Raw genomic sequence first — 17,906 nt, forward strand, 5'->3', positions numbered from 1 at the left:
TATAAAAACATATTCCAGCCACTGGCTCTTGCCATAACTGATTTAACAGAGAAATATCAGCTAGACAGCTGATATCTCCAAGCTATGCTCGCTAGCTGCTGTCAGCTTGGCTAAACACAAGGTCAGGCTTTAGCATACACAAAGAACTGAATTAGGTGACCATCTTAAGATGGCGAATCGTCCTCTCCATATTGCAGGATTCCCCAACTGGTGGCCCTTTTTACCTAAAAGACTGTAAGAACACCAGGAAATCAGCTCTAAGTGATTTTAATTTCTACATATAAGAGACACTGATCGTATACAAATGCAAGGATTGAGAAATGATTGTTTTATTCAAATATTGCGTGTGTTTGGGCATCTTGCTGTCAAATTATTGCACTACTGCCTTTGTGATTGAATGGCAAAATGCACACCCAAGAAACACCCACATCAAACCACACCCAAGACAACTCTCTTTTGCCTTCAGTCATGTCCAATAGCACTTCTTAATGTGGATGAATGAAAAACAAGGCCAAAATCAGGTAGTGCACTCGCCCTTTAAAGGCATGCTAAATATAATGACAAAATAATTTTGCTCAGACAGGCCGCATCCACTAAGCCTCGAAACGAACTTAAATGGGTGACTGCACAGAGCAATGCCTGTCTAACACATATAGGGAGTATGGTGGCCTAAAAAGGTCAAACGGATGGAGGACAAAAATATAATTTTGTCACATACAACAGATAGGTGTGTTGTGTTACAGGGTCAGCCATAGTAGTATGGTGCCCCTGGAGCAAATTAGGGTGAAGTGCTTTGCTCAAGGGCACAGTGACACATTTTTCACCTTGTCAGCTCAGGTATTGGAGCCAGCAACCTGGCCCTACGCGCTAACTGCTAGGCTACCAAATCTTATACATCGAGACATGTACACTCGATTTCAGCTCAAATCAATGTTCATTGGTCGCATACACATATGTTATCGTAGGTGCAGCGAAATGCTTGTTTCTAGCTCCAACAATGCAGTAACACACATCATCCAAAAAGTTTAAAACAAATAATATCAGAAAGAGCAACATTAGAGTCCGGAACAAACAAACAATATAAATTAATAATGGTATGTATAGACAGCATATGAATAGGAAAAGGTATGTACAGCAGTAGTTACATAGGATGAGCCATAACCAGAATACAGTATATACAGTGCATTCGTTAAGTATTCAGACCCCTTCCCTTTTTTGTTATGTTACAGCCTTATTCTAAAATGGATTACCCCATATTTAAAATCGTATTTACATAAGTATTCAGACCCTTTGCTATGAGACTCGAAATTGAGCATCCTGTTTCCGTCAATCATCCTTGAGATGTTTCTACAACTTGAATGAGTCCACCTATTGTGAATTCAATTGTTTGGACATGATTTGGAAAGGCACACACCAGTCTATATAAGGTTGACAGTTGACAGTGCTTGTCAGAGCAAAAACCAAGCCATGAGGTTGAAGAAATTGTCAATAGAACTCCGCGACAGGATTGTGTCAAGGCACAGATCTGGGGAAGGGTACCAAAACATTTCTACAGCATTGAAGGTCCCCAAGAACACAGTGGCCTCCATCATTTTTAAATGGAAGAAGTTTGGAACCACCAAGACTTCTTAGAGTTGGCCGCCCAGCCAAACCGTGACCCAGAACCCGATGGTCGTTCGGAAAGAGCTCGAGAGTTCCTCTGTGGAGATGGGAGACCCTTCCAGAAGGACATCCATCTCTGCAGCATATTACCAATCAGGTATTTATGGTAGAGAGGCCAGACAGAAGGCACTCCTCCAAAAAGGCTCCTAAAGGACTCTCAGACCATAAGAAACTAGATTCTCTGGTCTGAGAAAACCAAGATTGAACTCTTTGGCCTGAATGCCAAGCATCACATCTGGAGGAAACCTGGCATCATCCCTACGGTGAAGCATGGTGGTGGAAGCATCAAGCTGTGGGGATGTTTTCAGCGGCAGGGACTGGAAGACTAGTCAGGATGGAGGGAAAGATGAACAGAGAAAGTACAGAGAGATCCTTGATGAAAACCTGCTCCAAGTCTCTGAATGTCCTTAAGTGGTCCAGCCAGAGCCCGGACTTGAACCCGATTGAACATCTCTGGAGAGATCTGAAAATAGCTGTGCAGCGACACTCCCCGTCCAACCTGACAGAGCTTGAGGATATGCAGAGCAGAAATGGGAGAAACTACTCAAATACAGGTGTGCTAAGCTTATAGCGTCATAGGGGCGGCAGGTAGCCTAGTGGTTAGAGCGTTAAACTAGTAACCGAAAGGATGCAAGATCGAATCCCTGAGCTGACAAGGTAAAAAAATAACAAAAAAAATCTGTCATTCTGCCCCTGAAGGCAGTTAACCCACTGTTCCTAGGCTGTCATTGAAAGTAAGAATGTGTTCTTATTAACTGACTTGCCTAGTTAAATAAAAGTAAAAATATGAATAAAACAATACCCAAGAAGAATCAAGGCTACATTATAATCACTGCCAAAGGTGCTTCAACAAAGTATTGAGTCTGAATACTTACGTAAATGTGATTTCAGTTTTGTTCATCATTAATTTGCTAAATTTAAAAAAAACGTTTTTTTTTGTCGTTGTTAGGTATTGTGTGTAGATTGATGAGGGGAAAAAAACATTGAGTCAATCTTAGAATAAGGCGGTAATGTAATAAAATGTGGGAAAAGTCAGGGGGTCTGAATGCTTTCCGAATGCACTGTACATAGGAAGTGGGTAGAACAGTATGTAAACATTATTAAAGTGACCAGTGTTCAATGACAGTCTCTGAGGTGCAGGGTAGAGTACTTGGTGGTAGCCAGCTAGTAACAATGACTAAGGTTCAGGCCAGGGTACTGGGAGGAGGCCGGCTATTGGTGACTGTTTAACAGTCTAATGTCCTGGAGATAGAAGCTGAGTTAATGCAGTGCATTAACGAAAGTTCACAAAACATAAACATAACAGCATCTTACACAAAGAGGAGCCCATAGGCATTCTATCTATACTACAGCTCTTATCCATCCCTCTCCCAGTTACAGAGCTGCCAGCTAAGCACAAATGGAAGAGAGAGAGAGAAAGCGAGAAGAGAGGAGAGAGAAAGGGAGGTTAATGCAATCGTTGGCAAGCTGCACCCCGGGTGGACGGTGAATCCTGGCCTCCCAGCATGGCGAGGCAGACTCTGTACTCACAGGGTCACTGAACCGCAATCCATACATTAAACCTCCATCTCCACAGAACCATACATTAAACCTCCATCTCCAAAGAAGCTTCTGGTCACATAACTGCTGGAGAGCCTTCCGCTGCCAGCGAGCTGGCCCTTGGCCGGATGAGGACATGACACGTTACATTATAACCAGTCTCTCTCGCTGTCAAAAGGTGGCTATGTATAACAGGGTTGGTTTAGTTTCCACTTGACACTGCAGAAGGATGGTTTATGTATTCCTATTGGTTGGTTGAATTTACACTGAACAACAATATAAAACGCAACGTGTGTTGGTCCCATATTTCATGAGATGAAATAAATCCCCAAAATGTTTGATATGCACAAAAAAAACGTATTCCTCTCAAATGTTGTGCACAAATTTGTTTACATCTCCGTTAGTGAGCATTTATCTTTTGCCAAGATAATCCATCCACCTGAGATGTGTGGCATATCATGATTAAACAGCATAATCATTACACCGGTGCACCTTGTGCTACAGACAATAAAAGGCCACTAAAATGGGAAGTTGTGTCCTTCAACACAAATGTCACAGATGTCTCATGTTTTGAGGGAGTGTGAAACTGGCATGGTGACTACAGGAATGTCCACCAGAGCTGTTGCTAGATAAAGTAATGTTAATTTCTCTACCATAAACTGCTTCCAATGTAGTTTTAAGTGCATGATCTGTGTAGTAATATTATTCGTATCTAAGTTCCACTTGCATTGCTAGTTACAGCATAAGCTAACATTGAACCTAGCTAGTTGGCTAGCTTTAGCTACCAGCAAATTCAAACAGGGTAGTAACGTTATGAGTTGGGATTATGATTCATTGTTTAGCTAGCTACATGTCTAAACAAAAGACTCCACTATGCAAGTAAAAATTTCACTTATTTTCTGTAATAAAGAATACAAATTAAAGACGTTTTCAGCTATATGATATGGTTATTATTTGAACTAGCTAGCCAGCTAACTTAACATTAGCTAGCTTGCTAACAAGCTAGAAACAAACCAAAACATTGTTTACAAAGTTACTTTTAGTTGCCTGGTTTGCTAGATTGACATTTACTAAATTAATTTTTAAACAGATGGGTTTAGTGATGCTAAAATACACCATTTGTGCTATTTTGGACTACCAGGCTGTCGATGCCATGCAGCCTATCATTTGTGTGTTAATACTTTTTCATAACGACAACGACAAGCTTGATGTCGGACGACAATAGAATGTCATAATGTCACTGCTACACTGCAAATAAACCAGTCTTTAGTCTTGAAATCTTTGGTTTAGTACACTACCATACTCTCTCTGTTTAGCACATGGCCTCACATGTGAATCCTTAAAGAGATGGGTGGGGCTAAGGCTTAAGAGGGTGTGAACGATGCTGAATGGGTGTAAACAAGGAGGGTGGCCCATTTTCTCAAAAGTGGAGTTACAAGTCTATTAACTTTCAAAGCAGAATTACTTTCCCATTGTTCCTCAACTGTAGTGTATTTTCTAGCTCTAAATCTCTACTTTTATCCAATGTAAGAAAAAACACAATTTAAAATGTTGATAAATAAGACCGAATCGAGCCGGTCGGTCACATGTGTATGGTACCTGAGATATTGGGGCATCCTAGGATGTGCTTTTCTATGTTATTGCTGTAAGAGTGAGTTGGCTAGCATGCTCCAATTGTAATGATCGCATTAACAGGGAGCTATTTCCATGCTAACAGACAAATCACGAATCTACAGCAATCAACATAATGTTGTCCTGCACATGTATTGCGTTTCCTTTTGTCTATCGTCAGGTACCTACCTACCTGCATTTATTATATTTTGTACTATTTTTGTCTTTCATTACAAAATACCCAGTCTGACATTTACATGCAAGCGATGAATCACGACTCTACAGACATCAACATACGGTTGTCCTGCACATCTAATGTGCTACCTAGTTTTTATTTTACCTTTATTTTGTTCTAGGCCAGTCAGTTAAGAACACATTCTTATTTTCAATGACGGCCTAGGAACAGTGGGTTAACTGCCTCGTAAGAATAAACACCAATCAACTGGGATCGCTGGCTGGACAGTCCTGTCATTTAAAAAAAAAACAATGCAAGAGAGTTACAAAGTACGATTAAATCTGTTACACTGTTGACTTCTCTGGACAGCTATTACATATGCCCAAGAAAATCATCTTATCTGCCTTTCCAACCATGCACCCAAATATTTCAGTATTACTAGTTAAGCAGACCACTTCTGGATCTTCTTCATGAGCAAGCAAAGCCTAGTAATTGCAGCCTAGGCTAGAATCAAATAAGTAGTCGCTTTTCAGTGGTAATCATGTATTTCTTATACACGATTTTACACTTTTTGGGACGTTGGACAAAAAGACAAAGGATATCCAAATTATACTGTAGCCTACAGTGCATGTCATCTGAGGAAGGAGGGGGGGGGCAAAAAAACACCATATTCACCAAAAATGATATAAATGACCATTAAAATAATAATTTTAGCCAAATGTAGAGCGTTATCCCATAAAACGCCCGTTTGACAACATCGGATTTTCTATTACCAACTAAAGGACTGCTCACCTCTAAAAATATCCAAAACGTCAGGACTATCCAAGGGAGTAGATTCTTCATCACTACTTGCCGAATTATAAACTCCGCTTTTTGAAAGGAAAGATGGAAGAAGAAAAAAAGTCCTTATCACAATGTCGATTTCATATAGCGCTACAAAACGTTGAGCAGCTTCCCGTATCACACAAAGCAAAGCATTCGACCTACAAGCCTTCGAGTAGCCCCGCTGTCAATGCGGGATAGGATTAGGGAGCAGTGACAGCCCAATGTCGGCTTGAGTCCCTGTTAGGTCAGTGGCATTGTTTCCGCGACTAGATAACCTCAAAGAAAATGCATGAGAAGTGCTTCTTTTGAAGCAAAACTGCCCCAAAGAAAGATAATATTAGCGGTAGGAACAACTAATCCACTCCCCTTTTCGCTGATTAAACTGCCCGAAGATTCCGCTAAGGTGACTCAAATAAGGTGAATCAAAAGGTTGCCAGTTGGGAAATTAGAATACTAATTAAATACGATATCTACTGTTGCCTAGTCCTAAAATTTGATATATACAATATGGTAACTAATATGAATAATCCGATTATCTGACATCTCTTGGAAGTGCAGTAGCCTAGTATAGTAGAGAGATCCTACAGTCTATTTTAGGTTTACAATGAAACCAGGACTATCAAAGGAGGAGGGAGGGGGGCACAACACTGTATCATACATTGTCCCAAAAGGACTAATGCAGTAAAAACCACACAAGAATCCAATCCAAAGTGACCAGAGTGCTTGTCTTTACGATCCTATGTGATTATTATGATGAATATACACTGAGTATACAAAACATTAACAACAATGGCTCTTTCCATGACATAGACTGACCAGGTGAATCCAGATGAAAGCTATGATCCCTTATATATGCCACTTGTTAAATCCACTTTAAGGGAAGGAGACAGGTTAAAGAAGGATTTTTAAGCCTTGAGACATGGACTGTGTATGTGTGCCATTCATAGGGTGAATGGGCACAACAAAACATTGAAGTGCCTTTGAACAGGATATGGTAGTAGGTGCAAGGCGCACCGGTTTGTGTCAAGAAATGCAACGCTGCTGAGTTTTTCCACGCTCAACAGTTTCCCGTGTGTATCAAGAATGGTCCACCACCCAAATGACATACAGACAACTTGACACAACTGTGGGAAGCATTGGAGTCAACATGGGCCAGCATCCCTGTGGAACGCTTGACACCTTGTAGAGACCATGCCCTGATGAATTGGGTGTACAAACACTTGTTTTAACTCCCCTCCATCTAGATTTACATGGTCATTTCATTTTCCAGAGTTTATTTTGCTAGTAGTTGAACAGTTGCAAGTAGACTACTTACAATGGGTACACTGTAGCCTACCTACTTATAGTTTTAGTGGCACTTTATATAAAAGGGACCATTCTTCTGTTCTGTTCTACGGTTACAGAATAAGAACAAAATACTTGTTTCTTGTCTCTCACATACAGGCACAGTCTAGCAACATGAAAGTAAAAATAGTTTTCAAAAGAGAGAAAAAAAGACAGGTGAAAGCAGTTTTTTTTTCTCCCCCTGGTGTATTCACCAATGTCCGTTGTCATGGAAGCAGTGTTCAACTAAAACAAAAGAAAAGAGAGTGGCAATGATGCTGTTTCATAACACACCTCGGGTTTAATTGGCCTGTCTTTGTAATGACTGAGGATCATTGGCTGTGATAAACGGACTCCATCTTGCCTTCAACCACTTTGTCGGTTTGACAATGCCTTGTAATTCGAATGATGTCTGAGGTAGCCTAACTAGTACAAGGAAGAAACCTTCAATTATTAGTCATGTGTGATTGGATGGGATAGCCTTGTCCTAAAAATATTCTCTTCGACTGATCTTATCAGGAACGTGAAACATATACAAATACATAAGACTTTAAAATCCATATAATTATACAGAACACTTAATCGTTTCTTTATGGCTGTGTTTACACAGGCAGCCCAATTGTCATAATTTGCCCAATATATACCAAAAGAGCTGATCTGATTTGTCAAAAGACCCGTTTAATTTTTTTTAATGGGCTGCCACTGTGTTGTGCATATAAATTTAAATACATAGTCATGTTTACAACATAAACATGGGAATCATGTTTGTTTAGACTGTTTTAAATCACAGCAATGTTCAAAACTGGAATATCTTATATTTCACAGTTATGGCTGAACGACGACATGAATAACATACAGCTGGAGGGTTTTATGCTTTTTCAGGATAGAACAGAGGCCTCTGGTAAGACAAGGGTTGATGGTCTATTTATATTTGTAAAAAACAGCTGGTACAATAAATCTAAGGAAGTCTCAAGGTTTTGCTCGCCTGAGGTAGAGTATCTCATGATAAGCTGTAGACCACACTATTTACCAAGAGAGTTCAGCTATACTCTTCGTAGCTGTCAATTTACCGCCAAACCGATGCTGGCACTAAGACCGCACTCAATATGAGCTGTATAAGGCCATAAGCAAACAGGAAAACGCTCAGCCAGCGGCACTCATAGTGGCCGAGGACTTTAATGAAGGGAAACTTCATTCCGTTTTAACCTAATTTCTACCAGCATGTTAAATGTGCAACCACCTTTACTCCACACACAGAGATGCGTAAAAGTTCTCCCCTCGCCCTCCATTAGGCATATCTGACCATAATTCTATCCTCCCAATTCCTGTTTACAAGCAAAAACTAAAGCAGGAAGCACCAGTGACTCGGTCATTAAAAAAGTGGTCAGATGAAGCAGATGCTAAGCTACAGGACTGTTTTGCTAGCACAGACTGGAATATGTTCCGGGATTCTTCCGATGGCACTGAGGAGTATACACCACATCAGTCATTGGCTTCATCAATAAGTGCATCGATGATGTCGTCCCCACAGTGACCGTATGTACACACCCCAACCAGAAGCCATGGATTACAGGCAACGTCTGCACTGAGCTAAAGGGCAGAGTAGCCGCTTTCAAGGAAGCTTATAAGAAATCACCCTATGCCCTATGACGAACCATCAAACAGGCAAAGCGTCAATACAGGACTAAGATAGAATCATACTACACCGGCCCCGATGCTCGTCGGATGTTTATTTATTGATTTTAATTTTATTTAACCTTTATTTAACTAGGCAAATCAGTTAAGAACAAATTCTTATTTACAATGACGGCCTACCAAAAGGCCTCCTGCAGGGAACGGAGTCTGGGATTAAAATAAATAAATAAATAAATACAATGTAAATGTCATGTATACTCCCGCTCCGGCCTCTAGGTCATCAGGCTGCTGATGATCCCGCACATCTGTCTGATTGTCTCGCGCACCTGCACCTCATGACAATCACCTGGACTCCATCACCTCCTTGATTATCTTCCTTATATCTGTCACTCCCCTTGGTTCTTTCCTCAGGTGCTATTGACTCTGTTTTCATGTTAGTGCGTTGTTTGCGTTTTGTGTTCATTGTTTCTTTTATTTATTAAAACGCTCACTTCCTGAAATTGCTTCCCGACTCTCAGCGCACTCGTTACAGTAAATATAGGACAAAACACACATCACAACACTACATAAAGAGAGACCTAAGACAACAACATAGCATGGTAGCAACACAACATGGTAGCAGCCCAAAACATGGCACAAACATGATTTGGCACAGACAACAGCACAATGGAAAAGAAGGTAGAGACAACAATACATCACACGAAGCAACCTCAACTGTCAGTAAGAATGTCCATGATTGAGTCTTTGAATGAAGAGATTGAGATAAAACTGTCCAGTTTGAGTGTTTGTTGCAGCTCGTTCCAGTCGCCAGCTGCAGCGAACTGAAAAGAGGAGCGACCCAGGGATGTGTGTGCTTTGGGGACCTTTAACAGAACGTGACTGGCAGAACTGGGTGTTGTATATCTCATATAGGGGGAGTAAGGCCTAAGAGGTTTTTATAAATAAGCATCAAACAGTGGGTCTTGCGATGGGTAAACAGAGATGACCAGTTTACAGTGGAGTATAGAGTGCAGTGTTGTGTCCTATAAGGAGCATTTGTGGCAAATCTGATAGCCGAATGGTAAAGAAATGGTGTCAGGGCTTGCAAACTATTACAGACTACAAAGGGAAGCACAGCCGCGAGCTGCCCAGTGACACGGGCCTACCAGACGAGCTAAATTACTTCCTTGCTCGCTTCGAGTCAAGTAACACTGAAATGTGCATGAGAGCATCAGCTGTTCCGGACGACTATGTTATCTCGCTCTCCGTAGCTGATGTGAGTAAGACCTTTAAAACAGGTCAACATTCACAAGGCCGCAGTGCCAGACGGATTACCAGGACGTGTACTCCGAACATGCGCTGACCAACTGGCAAGGGTCTTCACTAACATTTTCAACCTGTCGCTGACTGAGTCTGTAATAGCAACATGTTTCAAGCAGACCACCATAGTCCCTGTGCCCAAGAACACTAAGGTAACATACCTAAATTACTACCGACCCGTAGCACTCACATCTGTAGCCATGAAGTGCTTTGAAAGGCTGGCATGGCTCACATCAACACAATCATCCCAGAAACCCTAGACCCACTCCAATTTGCATACTGCCCCAACAAATCCAGATGATGCAATCTATATTGCCCTCAACGCTGCCCTTTCCCACCTGGACAAAAGGAACACCTATGTCAGAATGATATTCATTGACTACAGCTCAGCGTTCAACACCATAGTGCCCTCAAAGCTCAATAAGCTAAGAACCCTGGGACTAAACACCTCTGCAACTGGATCCTGGACTTCCTGACAGGCCGCCCCCCAGGTGGTAAGGGTAGGTAACAACACACCCGCCCCACTGATCCTCAACACGGGGGGCCTCTTAGGGATGCGTGCTCAGTCCCCTCCTGTACTCCCTGTTCACGCGTGACTGCAAGGCCTGACATGACTCCAACACCATCATCAAGTTTTCTGATGACCCAACAGTGGTAGGCCTGATCAACGACAACAATGAGACAGCCTATAGGGAGGAGGTCAGAGACCTGACAGTGTGGTGCCAGGACAACAACCTCTCCCTCAATGTGATCAAGACAAAGGAGATAATTGTGGACTACAGGAAAAGGAGGACCGAGCACACCCCCATTCTCATCGACAAACTATCATGGTCCAAACACACTAAGACAGTCATGAAGAGGACACAACAAAGCCTATTCCCCCTCGGGAGATTGACAAGATTTGGCATGGGTCCTCAGATCCTCAAAAGGTTCTTCAGCTGCACCATCAAGAGTATCCTGACGGGTTGCATCACTGCCTGGTATGGCAACAGCTCGGCTTTCGACCGCAAGGCACTAGAGAGGGTAGTGCGGTATGGCCCAGGACATCACTGGGGCCAAGCTTCCTGCCATCCAGGACCTCTATACCGGGTGGTGTCAGAGGAAGGCGCTAAATATTGTCAAAGACTTCAGTCACCCTGTTCTCTCTGCTGCTGCATGGCAAGCGGTGCCGGAGCGCCAAGTCTTGGTCCAAAAGGCTTCTTAGCAGCTTCTATCCTCGAGCCATATGACTCCTGAACAGCTAATCAAAGGGCTACCCAAACCCCTCTTTTATGCTGCTGCTACTCTATTATCTATGCATAGTCACTTTAACTCTAACTACATATTACCTCAATTACCTTGACTAACCGGTGCCCCCTGCACATTGACTCTGTACCGGTACCCCCTGTATATCGCCTCGCTTGTTATTTTACTGCTGCTGTTTAATTATTTGTTACTTTTATTTTCTATTTTTTTACTTATCAATTGTTTTACTTAACACTTATTTTTCTTAAATCTGCATTGTTGGTTAAGTGCTTGTAAGTAAGCATTCACTGTAAGGTTTACACCTGTTGTATTTGGTGCATGTGACAATTAAAATGTGATTTGGTATGGTGTTGTCACGCTCTGACCTTAGATATCTCTGTTTTCTTTATATTTTGGTTAGGTCAGGGTGTGACGAGGGTGGGTATGCTAGTTTTTGTATTGTCTAGGGTCTTTGTGTGTCTAGGGGTTTTGTAGGTCTAGGTATTTGTATGTCTATGGTGGCCTGATATGGTTCCCAATCAGAGGCAGCTGTTTATCGTTGTCTCTGATTGGGGATCATATTTAGGTAGCCATTTTCCATTTTGTGTTTGTGGGTTCTTGTCTATGTGTAGTTGCCTGTCAACACTCATTTGTATAGTGTCATTTTGGTTAGTTTGTTCAGTGTTCATTCTTAATATAATAATGTACGCATACCACGCTGCACCTTGGTCCGATTCATACGACAAACGTGACAGGTGGAGGCCTACAGCACATAATCAGTGCCTTTTTTGATAGGACCACTTGCGGTGAGAAATAAAAGCCTTGCAACACAAACACATTCAAATCAACTAGCAGGACAACCGGCATGCTCATTTGGAAACTCTAAATGCCAAAATAGGAGAATGATGACCTGCAAGTCTAAAGAGTGGCTTGACAGATTCCCTGTCAAAGTACTTAGACTGCATACAGCTCCAACCCTTTTTTCCCACATCAGTTTCCTTCTCTCGTTATACTGTCATGTGGTAATTGTTACTTATTGTACAATTGCTGTCTGGAATCGGGCTGCATTAATGCCATTTAATGGCCCTCGTGAGTTCTGAAACCAGTGAAGGGCATCTCTGCAGCCATTTGCAATATGTTTGCTGCTATATTCCAGAGCGAAAGCTTGAGCTTTTCTTGACATGTACAACACACTCCACCGTTTCTCCACCTCAAAGAGGATAGTAAAAATGGTGCTCACGTTGTCTTCCCACACAATCAGAGTCTGGATATCATGAATTGGGTCATACATTTTCTGCCAGGACAATCAGAATTTGTAAGCAGATTTGTTTTTACGTAACATGAAAACCTCTACATTTTTTCAATTCATCCGTTTAAATTCTTAAATGGATTAAGTTCTTCTACAATGTGATGACCCATCCACATTTGGACAGTAACAATCAAGCTCTGGGTATCTATGCAAGGAGCAATTTGGAAAGAATCGTCCAATAATTTTATCTAGAAGCTTCTCACATAGGATTTGTCATAGCTTAAAAACTCATGTAATAACTTGTGATTTTAGATGGAAAGCTGTGGCATCCTCCAATACAGGAGAGCGATTTGGCCTCAAAGTGAACTTTGTCAGTCAAGCAATTTTGAGAACACTGGTCTCCGTCTTGTCTTACTGAATTATAGATGCTACCTACTGCCAGGTCTTACAAACAGACGCTGCATTTAAAACATTATTTTTTTTGCAATGCTTTTCCCAAGCTTTCTCCCATGGCAAAGTCTTGGCATCAGTGCATCTTATTCTCATTAACACCGTGCAAAGCCAGACTAAAGTCAGAATAAATGATCTTAAATCCAGTGCTTGAAATGGAGTCATTCTATAACCTTTGAATTATGAAATGAATATAACTAATTACATCTGCAATCAGTGGGTTCTATAAGATTCACCAATGAAGCTGCGGTTAAAACATGTCTTCGGAGACTAATATTGACTGGGAGAGACTTAGACTCAGACACGCATTCAAATCTAGCGAAATCGACACAAATCCTCGCAGTGCCCTAAACCCCTTATCTTTCTGGATCCCCGCTCAGAGCTGATCATCTCATTTGAGGAGACGGTCGTTCCTCTCCCTCCTGGCGGTGAGAGTAAACTGTGCTCAGATCCAGCACCCATGCTGCATAGCCTGGGATCCGAGCCTCCTCCCTACAGCAGGAGGAAATCACAGTGGTGTGGAAAAGTGTGCCTGCTTATCAACCGTTACCGTGGAGGGATGCCTTAATAAAGAGGAGAGAGCATTGTGGCCTTAGACTCTCATTATGGAACGAGAGTTGTCTTTATACATGATTTGGAAGGGGGGTTGCAGCAGGGGTCGAAGGGAAGTATAGGGGATAGGGGTAGAGAGAGAAAGATTTCTGCTGTGTTAGCCTTTGATGGAAGCCCTTCCTTAAAGGCTTGTTATACAGAAGCTTTTGTACCCCACTAATAAGGACGATCCATTATAATGAACACATCGGTCGGAGAAGTCCCATGAGATAAACACTGAAGTCTACACTCTGTACAATGTGGTGAAATCAGGCTACTATTTGTTGAGGAGTTGGTGAAATTGGGTTATCGACCAGGAAAGGTCAGTGGAAGAGCAGGGACAAAGGATATCAACATTAGCCGCAGAAAACTAGCTAATGACAACATCCATCCTATAGATTTGTGTCGATACATAATGGGGGGGGTAGGCTATAGTGTCGCTGTTGGCTCTGTTGTCAACATAGTCAACTACACCTAACCCCATCGTTAGGATAGTGTGGAGGAACATAGCACAGGATAAGCATGTGATATACAGGGCATAGAAAAGATGTGCCTTGCTATAACAACGAGGAAACAACGGCAGGGTGATTAGATATCCACTCACCACGTTACCCTCACATTTCCCAATCATCCCCCTGTGTTCAATAGCGTCATTCCACACAGCCACCTCATATTAGATCAGTATCACTGTATCCATTCACTCCAGGGAGTCAGGTGTGTTCTATGTCTCTCTAATATTGCCAGGCAACTGGGGACTACCTGCAGGGCTGCAATGGGATGAAAATGAGCGATGGCATCCTTCCTCCGTACCCGTCGCTGTGCTCCTGCTGTCACACAACCAATTACAGGCTAGAACAAGACCCCGACCTCGCCCTAGAAAGCCTCCAACCTCGGAATTATCACAAAAGGCATGCATCCTAACGTGAAATGTGCAAAACTCAAAACTTTGCTCAAATCTCCCACTGACTGGGTTTGCATGGGTATAATCTAAGAATCCATAACCAAATATTAAATGTCTGTCAAGAGACTAACACGTGGATCATGTTAGATTGAGTCTGACAGCCATAACCATCATAGGAAATATTTGCTAATAAGGGTAATCTTAAAAAGTACACAACAACAACCATCAAACTAAGCCCTGATTAACCCCAGGGGTCCTGGACATTGCTTGGAGGCGGGCGTTGCTTGTGTACATTGGCCCTTAGCCCATTTGTTAGAATATAAATCCCCCTCCACCCACCCCTTGATCTACCTCCAGACATTAACCTTGTACAGTTTATCGTCACATGCCAATATGTACCAAGTAGACATTTTTAGATACAGGAACATCAGCTTCTCCTGGAATGACAAAAGGCTGCCCAAATGATAGTTCACTGGAGAGGTTGATCCTCATTGGTGGCCTATGCTCCTCATGCAGCAATGGTCCCCGAGTACGATTTTTTTTCTCTAATAGTCCAAAATCCATCTATTCCAGAAATAAATCCTGAGTAAAATCTGGTCAGTTGATTGGCCTAGCCAGGAGTAGATCTGACTTTTCCCCAGTAGAGGTGAAGAGACTTTTGGTAGTGGGGTCATATTTGATGTTGGGAGGTTGACATCTGGGAAGTGAGTATAAGGGAACCATAAACAGCTCAAAATGAACTTTGAGCTGAGCCCAGTCTGAAACAGTGGGCCAAGCTCACCAAGGAGTCAGCAGCGAGAATCTACAAATTCAATTTCAGTCTCATCATTTGCTCCAAATGACATCAATTCAGTCAAACATCCTAGTGTTCTACACTGTAATTGGGGGAGAAGTCCTGACTCCCTTCACTTTGTACAGTTCGCTTAATTCTCTGTGTCACATCATCCTACCGTGAGTGATGTTACTCTATCTTATTACAGTACATGACATATCCCATCTGTAGTCTGTCTTCTGGCCAGTGGTATGGTACGGTGCACATTTTAGGATACCCTCAATCTGAGTATCATCTGTGGCGAGGGTACGAGATAGCTTGTGCCGCCGTGGAAAGAAAGTTCCTGCCTTCTGGTCCGCCTTGCTACAGCACTGAATGCAGACAGTCAGCCTCAAAGGCAACAATTATCCCCCCATTGAGCCAGTGATGAGGCCCCCTAGTTGTATCAAAGGCGACAAGCTGAGTTGTGTAGTCAACTCTGTGGGGTACAACCAGGGACCTCCCGCAGTCCTGCCATTGTGCAACACCAGTTCGATTCACCAGCATGTGGAACTAAACAGTCTGGAGAATGTAGCACGAGGCAGACTGTTTCAAACCTTTCAGAGTGATATCTCTAGTTGTCATGGCAATGGGTAAGAAATTGTAAAGTAGAGAGGAAAACACACAGGCATAGAATTTGTTGCTGCATTTATGATGATGAAAGCAGAATTGGAACCCAGCCATACTAGAGTATGGGGACACAGAGTGAAGACTGATTTTTTGGGACAGACTCCTTAAGACACTGTGGAACACAACAACAGTGGCTGCCATGAACACTAGGTCAGACTAAGAACTATACTAAAGACATCAGACCACTGCCTTCTCTTGTCTTGGCCCTCTTTTATATGCTGAAGGGGTTTCGAACTAAGCCGAAGGCTATTCTTATAATGCAAATAGGGCCTTTATGAATCTGGTGCAAGTCAAGCTAGTTTTCCCTGCAAACTATGTTGTCTAGGGCCGGCTCTAGTCTTTTGGGGGCCCTAAGTGAGATTTGGTTGGGCCCCCCCACCTCGCGGCAAATCATTTGTAGCCCACCTCTTGACGGCGGAGAGAAATACATACACCAGTTAATTTCTGTCAATTCTAAATATTTCAGCCATGGAGCGGAGATAAAATGTTGCAATTTTAAAACAAATGTAATGCAAGTCTACTCATTTGGCCATGGAGCAATGAGAAAAAATGTGCCGTTTTACAGCCAACTTCCTGCAATTCTAATCACTTTGCCATGGGGTAGATAGACGCTTTTGCAGTTTTAAAGCCAATTTCCTACAATTCTACACACTTTGACATGATTTATGCCATGTTAATATGATGTCTGAGTGAGAATCACTTATAAAATCAATGGGGGCCCACTGGAGGCCAGGGCCCCTGGGTAACTGCCCTCCGTGCATGGTCTTTATTCGACTATGAATATTACAAGTTTAGATAGCTGGTTAGACTAACTACCAATCTAAAAATGTACATGGCTAATAGTCAGCTAATTGACCCTCCACTAAGCCCCTCCCCAGATTTTTGAACAACCAATTGCTGCACTCCAATCGATAACAATTGTCATCTAGTCAGACACCTCTGACAAGCTCATGTTTGAAACACATGAAAGTCAATGAGGGAAGTGGGAAAAACTGTTTTCTTAAAAAAAAACATATTGTTTAAATGGTTAAATAATTGAAGAGTGCACCAGGGGTACTTTCTACTGTGATTCCTGAAATGCAAAGCCTGGAGTATTTTTCAAATCCAAAATTACACTTTTGTTACATTGTTTGTTAGCTATCGCTCAGTATCATTGATGACTAAATGTTGTTAATGCTAGCTAGCTGCTTAATATAATTTGTTTTCTCAAAATGTATGTTAGCTAGCGAAGTTAGTCATGTTATTAACTCCCTAGCAGCTGGGGGCCCTATGCGACCACTTATGTCGCTTATGCCTGGAGCCGGCCCTGACAAAGTCAAATGAACAAAACCCTGGGATATCAAGAAGGGATATCAACAACAATAATAACAGATTGCTTAATGCATTTGGACACATTTAATTGTGTAATAGGGCTCCCGTGGTGCAGCGGTCTAAGGCACTGCATCTCAGTGCTAAAGGCGTCATTACAGACCCTGGTTCGATTCCAGGCTGTATCACAACCGGCTGTGATTGGGAGTCCCATAGGGCGGCGCACAATTGGCCCAGCGTCGTTAGGGTATGGCCAGGGTAGGCCGTCATTGTAAACAAGAATGTATTCTTAACTGACTTGCCTAGTTATATAAATAATTGATTAAATGTGAACTAAAAGGGCTGTGGTGTTGTTTTGAAGAATTGTTTACTTAGAAAACCAGTGCTGCATTTGGAAGACAGAGAGAAAGAACTGAGTTCTGCCCATTGAAATGGACTCGGTGGTTTGCTGCAATTTTAATTTGGTTGGGTGATTGAATTGCAGGAGCATCAACACAGACAGTGCTAATGGGAAAAACAGGACTAGAGAGAGAGCACAGAGAAAGCACTCCCTTCATCTCATTGTCTCCCATTTCAGTTGTTATCCCGACCGAATAACAATGATTTGGTAGTTATGGGTTATAACTCTCAGTCAATGTGTTGTTACCAGAGAGCTTGGCCATATCATGGAGCC

General features: G+C 42.3%; 1 protein-coding gene across 2 annotated transcripts in view; it reads right to left on the reverse strand.

Annotated features, from left to right (window-relative positions):
* Positions 1–6,335, reverse strand: part of LOC118371780 (vesicular, overexpressed in cancer, prosurvival protein 1-like) — a 77,039-nt gene extending 70,704 nt beyond the window's left edge. The window contains exons 1-2 of one of the 2 annotated variants that reach the window (XM_035757376.2): positions 5,975–6,335; positions 5,780–5,856 (exon numbers count right to left, since the gene is read on the reverse strand). In XM_035757376.2, the coding sequence (XP_035613269.1) occupies positions 5,780–5,830 (51 nt within the window). In that variant the 5' untranslated portion in view covers positions 5,831–5,856; positions 5,975–6,335. Of the gene's footprint in view, positions 1–5,779 lie in introns of both variants that reach the window. The other variant, XR_004823082.2, reaches the window with a different exon arrangement.
* Positions 6,336–17,906: the final 11,571 nt, after the last annotated feature.

The sequence above is a fragment of the Oncorhynchus keta genome, chromosome 4, assembly GCF_023373465.1.
Source record: "Oncorhynchus keta strain PuntledgeMale-10-30-2019 chromosome 4, Oket_V2, whole genome shotgun sequence".
Classification (NCBI taxonomy): Eukaryota; Metazoa; Chordata; class Actinopteri; order Salmoniformes; family Salmonidae; genus Oncorhynchus; species Oncorhynchus keta.